We start from the raw sequence: 5,023 nt of genomic DNA, 5'->3' as shown, positions 1-5,023 counted from the left end.
TAATATCTCGAAAACCAGCACACTAACCCTTAATTTTGTTCTGTTTTTTTAGTTCCTTTAATTTTATACTACCGATTTATAACAGTCTTTTAAAAAACTTTAAAAACAATCTTACAAAAAACTTGTTATTTCAAAACAGAGTAGCGAACATCCTTAACTTAAGTGTAGGTGAAGATGTTTTCATATTTTGTTTGTTTTTCCGTAATTAGATGCATTGTTTTATAAATAAAAATACGTGGTAGCTGATCTACTTTACAATTAACCTATTTCCCTGTTCATGTGGCGAACAGTGAGCGCCCACGATTATCCTCAAGTGTTTCCTCGATATTCGCGGAAACTGTAGCTGTAATGATTTGTCCAATTTAAGAAAAAATAATATCCTGTTGCACTTAAAATATACCAAGAAAATTAACGAGAGAGACAAGCAATTCTGCGAAATCGAATTAAAAAGAAAAGATCTGACTGTCACCGTACAGTTCGGAAGACACCAACGTATATAAACAATCGTATGCATTCGGTAATTTAATCGTGACTTATCTTTACGTACTTCAACACGATTGACCTCCAGTCACCTAGAATTAGGTCAGTTCTAGCCCTGGTATCTGTCCATTTCAACATTCGATATGGAGAAGGTATGCTGTTTGTTGCTTTTGGCCATTACTGGATGTATTTCATCGAGTTTAAAATACACCGACTGCAGTAAGTACAATGGCAATTTTAGGAAAGTGAAAAAATCAAGAGCTTTATATGAATTGTTATTTCTTTCATTGAAACCATATTCAAGGCAGAACAAATAAAGTGCATTAGAAATGCGAATTAAAAGTTAACGTTGTTTGGACAGTAAAGCGAATTTGACGCGCATTGCAATTCGAATTAGAATTGATGTTAGGAAGTAATCCGTATCGAATGCGAATTAAACTAATTCGAATTAGTTAATGCTAATCGAATTCTAATTACGTGTGAACTCAGCATTAGTCTATAGTTAGTGATTGCTATACGGTAAGGGTTTTGCTCATTGTTGAATGTGATACGGACATCGGTGGTCCATACTTTATGACATTTTACGTCATTCTAGGAGAGATGTACATGTCTCATTGGTAATATTACAACACTTTCATATTTTTATATTATATAATATGCTTTCAACGTTTGGCCGTTTGAATAATTCAAACATTAATTTAAAACACATACTAGTACTATAAAAGTTCCTTATGAATTGAAGAAGATGATGGGGTATGCATCAATAGAATAGCAACCAATAACTATATTTGTGTGCATTTGGCTGGACATAAATGTTATTTCCAAAGCTGCACATAAATGTGTAATAAGAACAATCAGTTGTCTTACGCGTTTTTATTTTTTTCTCGTAGTTCATAGTTTTTATATCACATTTTATCTTATTTTAGACAGTAACAAAGCATTACTACATGTTGATTCTGTGAGTTTAAATCCATACCCACCACAAATACCCGGCGATCTTAGAGCTTCCGGGCATCTTGTTCTGGGCAGAAATATATCCGGTCACATCGAGCTTCAAGTCAGCATCCATAAGCATGCTATCTTCTGGATCCCTGTTCCTTGTGTTTCAGGCTTCGGCAGTTGGTAATATTTATGTATATGTTGTTTGTTTTCTAAAAATTGATAGAACAAGTTTTTTTATCTCATTTTTTAAACAAAAATTAAACGTTAACGTATTCAAGAGTCAATTGAATCGCATAATGTTCCGAAACATAAGACAATCAAAATCTGATGTACAGTAGTTGTCGTTTGTTTATGTAATATATGCGTGTTTCTCGTTTCTCGTTTTGTTTATATAGATTAGACCGTTGGTTTTCCCGTTTGAATGGTTTTACACTAGTAATTTTGGGGCCCTTTATAGCTTGTTGTTCGGTGTGAGCCAAGGCTCCGTGTTGAAGGCCGTACTTTAACCTATAATGGTTTACTTTTTTAAATTGTTATTTGGATGGAGAGTTGTCTCATTGGCACTCATACCACATCTTCCTATATCTACTCATTGCTTAATTCTATATTTTGCAAGACATCGACAAATGCATGTAATGATGTAACGACAATTATTTACATAAACCAATTATACGTAAATTTTTCTCATAACTTTATTTTTAATTTAATTTTAAACAAAGTGACGTTCAGTGTGGTGAATACTACTTTCCTTCTTTTCTTTACGTGAATATGCGATTTTATGTAAAATAAAATTCACTTTGAAAACAAATTTCAGATAATACCAGTATGGATTGATTAATTGTTGGTTGCTTACCGTCCAATAGCAAATATTCTAACATATTCAGACAGTACCAATATGGAATGAAGGCAAAACAAATATTTTGCATATGCATGTTAAAGCGATTATCAGGTGCATATATATACTTTTCGGTTTCATTACCTTTCCATTTCTTTAATTTATCTTATATATTTTATGTCTTCAGTACCTATGACTTCTGCAGTATGCTGAATACAGCTTTCAATGTCAATGGACAAATATCATGCCCTCCACAAATGGCAAAACAGAATCTTCCATGCACTTGCCCGATCCAAGCAGGAACATACACGCTGAATCCAGACATGTGGACAATCCCAACATTGCCCTCTCTTTTGTCTTGGTTGTCATCAGTGAGTATCTATAATTTTTACAATCGGCAACCCTCGGGTGACGCACCTACTCTCCTTTTAGGTACGGAATCGACCGAGTAGTGACGAATGTAATTTTGAGTAACATTTCTAGATATTTTACAGTAAAGTTACCAGGGGCGTGTCCAGGATAATTGAAAGGGGGGGCGTAGAATAAAATATTTCGCCGAGCGAAGCGAGGCGAAATATTTTTTGGACCTTTTTTGGCTTAAAAGCATAAAATAATAGAGAATTGCACTAATGTAACGGTTCCTGACTTGGAGCATGTATATTTTATAGTTAAAGTGTCAGGGTGTGACATTTTTTATGCCGAGTTCTCTCCATTAATTGTCTATGGTATATTAAAATGATTGGATGGATCTTAACAACAGTAGACCAATAACGAGAAATTCCAAACTCAAGGGTATAAGGAGTTTCTTAACATTTCAATTCCTAGGCAAGGATTTTATGAACGAGAGGCGTGATTACGGTTGAGGGTCCATGGGGGAAGCTCAGAAGCTCCTGAATTTCAACAATTTAGCATCAAATTATGAAGTAATCCCTCTATTTTTGATTAAGTTCGGGTTTCGTTGAACGACACACATGATACAAGACAAATAAACACTGAAGAATAAAGTTCTTTCGTTCTGAGTATTGCTTTAATGTGGAAATATACATATCTCTAGTATACATGTGCCTTGACGCAAAACCTTAAATGAACACAGAAAAATACTGACGGACTCTCATTTTCAATTACTAGAGTGGATTCATTACAACCATCGTGTCATTTTACGTGGATTTCTCATGGCGTAATCGTCAATAATTTTATCAAAATCAAGTTGAATGTCGATGTGAACATATAAAAGAAGCAGAGCATTTAGGCGATCCTCCTTCATGGTGCTTCTCAAATCATTCTTGATCAACTTAAGGGATGAGTTAGATCTTTCGGTGGAGCTTGACGTGACGCTCGTCAAAGCAAGTAAGAAGAGAACTTTCATGATGTTTGGAAATAAAGTCGAGCATGCCCTTACATCAGTTAAGGTTGATGTTATTCAATACAATACTAGCAGATTATAACGATAGGTTTTTTTTTTGTTTTTTTTTTAAGGGGGGGCGTACGCCCATTACGCCCTTACCTGGACCCGCCCCTGGTTACGACAGTTGGTTGTACTTTTTTTATATAGTATGCAACCAGTGTAACGTATAAGATATTATAGCATGCGCATTTACATTTTCAATTTCAAATAGGCTTCGAAATACTAGTATAATGAAATCTGTTAAATAATTTTTCAGATATATAGATGCTGTGAAATATCATTAATTTTCCTCGACACAATACATTATTCTTTAAGATCAGTTGATGCGGTCAATCGCCAAAGAAGTTTCATGCATGTTGTTACTCAAAGCTAATATTATAGATAACATAAAATCCATTAAAAAATACGGAGTAATTTAAAGACGTACTGACTAAATTTCTTTGTTTGCAGTTGACATATTAACTTTAAGATCCTTTATGCTAGATAATTAAAGTACGTACATATTTATTTCAACCAATCACTGCTGCGTGTATATATTCGCGTCATGTTCTGCGTTTAACTTTATATAATTGACAAGCTCATGAGCTATATCAAATTTCATGTTAAAAGGATAGAGAACAGCGGATTACTTTGTCTTTCCAATTTGAATTGAAATACGACAATTACTTAGCACACCACTTTATTTTTCAAAATATTTTTAAGTACTTAATACAGTGTACGATACACAGTGTGTGTAATATGTTTATTCTTTCGAAGTTTCACTACATGTAGTCTAGCATTTATGACACCCTTACGTTCCCGCTAAAATCGAGGTTGCATATTGTTTTTCACACCTTTTTAAAATTATTTGAACAAAAACATATGTATCTATTTTTTGTAACTTTATTTATGTCATTTTTCATTGCAGCAATTAAGGCATTTATTTTTAAAATTGATGATGTTTTGACTTTTAGCATAAACAGCTCTAATTATCCTTTATATTTTAGGGAGACTACAAAGTTGATGCCAAATTGGTTAACAAGGATTCAGGGGAAACAATCGCATGTTACAATACTCAGATTACCTTCGCACACAAGTGTTCAGGATTTGGTTGTATTTTCGGATAGTAATCGTTTATTGACTTTGAATAAACGTCATGACTAAAATACCATGTGTTTGTGTTCTTCCTATCAAAAACATGAACATGCTTAATAGTAAAACAGTTCTGTTGTAAAGAACACAGTCAAAATTATTTTTTTAAAACATTCATGATGTTTTCGAAAATCACATTTATAGTCACAATATTTTTTATACTTACTTTCCCGAAATATTTCTGTACACTCTTTATAAAATCATGTTTTGTTCGATTGACAGTAGAATGG

The 5,023-nt window shown here is 33.5% G+C and overlaps 1 protein-coding gene across 1 annotated transcript; it reads left to right on the top strand.

Moving 5' to 3' along the window:
- The first annotated feature begins 527 nt into the window (after positions 1–527).
- Positions 528–4,768, top strand: LOC134687854 (ganglioside GM2 activator-like). The gene is made up of 4 exons (XM_063548313.1): positions 528–699; positions 1,407–1,602; positions 2,445–2,628; positions 4,649–4,768. Exons 1-4 carry the CDS (start codon positions 624–626, stop codon positions 4,766–4,768), a joined length of 576 nt encoding a protein of 191 aa, XP_063404383.1. The 5' UTR covers positions 528–623.
- The last annotated feature ends 255 nt before the right edge of the window (positions 4,769–5,023 follow it).

Source organism: Mytilus trossulus, chromosome 10, assembly GCF_036588685.1.
Source record: "Mytilus trossulus isolate FHL-02 chromosome 10, PNRI_Mtr1.1.1.hap1, whole genome shotgun sequence".
NCBI lineage: Eukaryota > Metazoa > Mollusca > Bivalvia > Mytilida > Mytilidae > Mytilus > Mytilus trossulus.
This window is presented reverse-complemented; position numbering and strand designations above follow the sequence as displayed.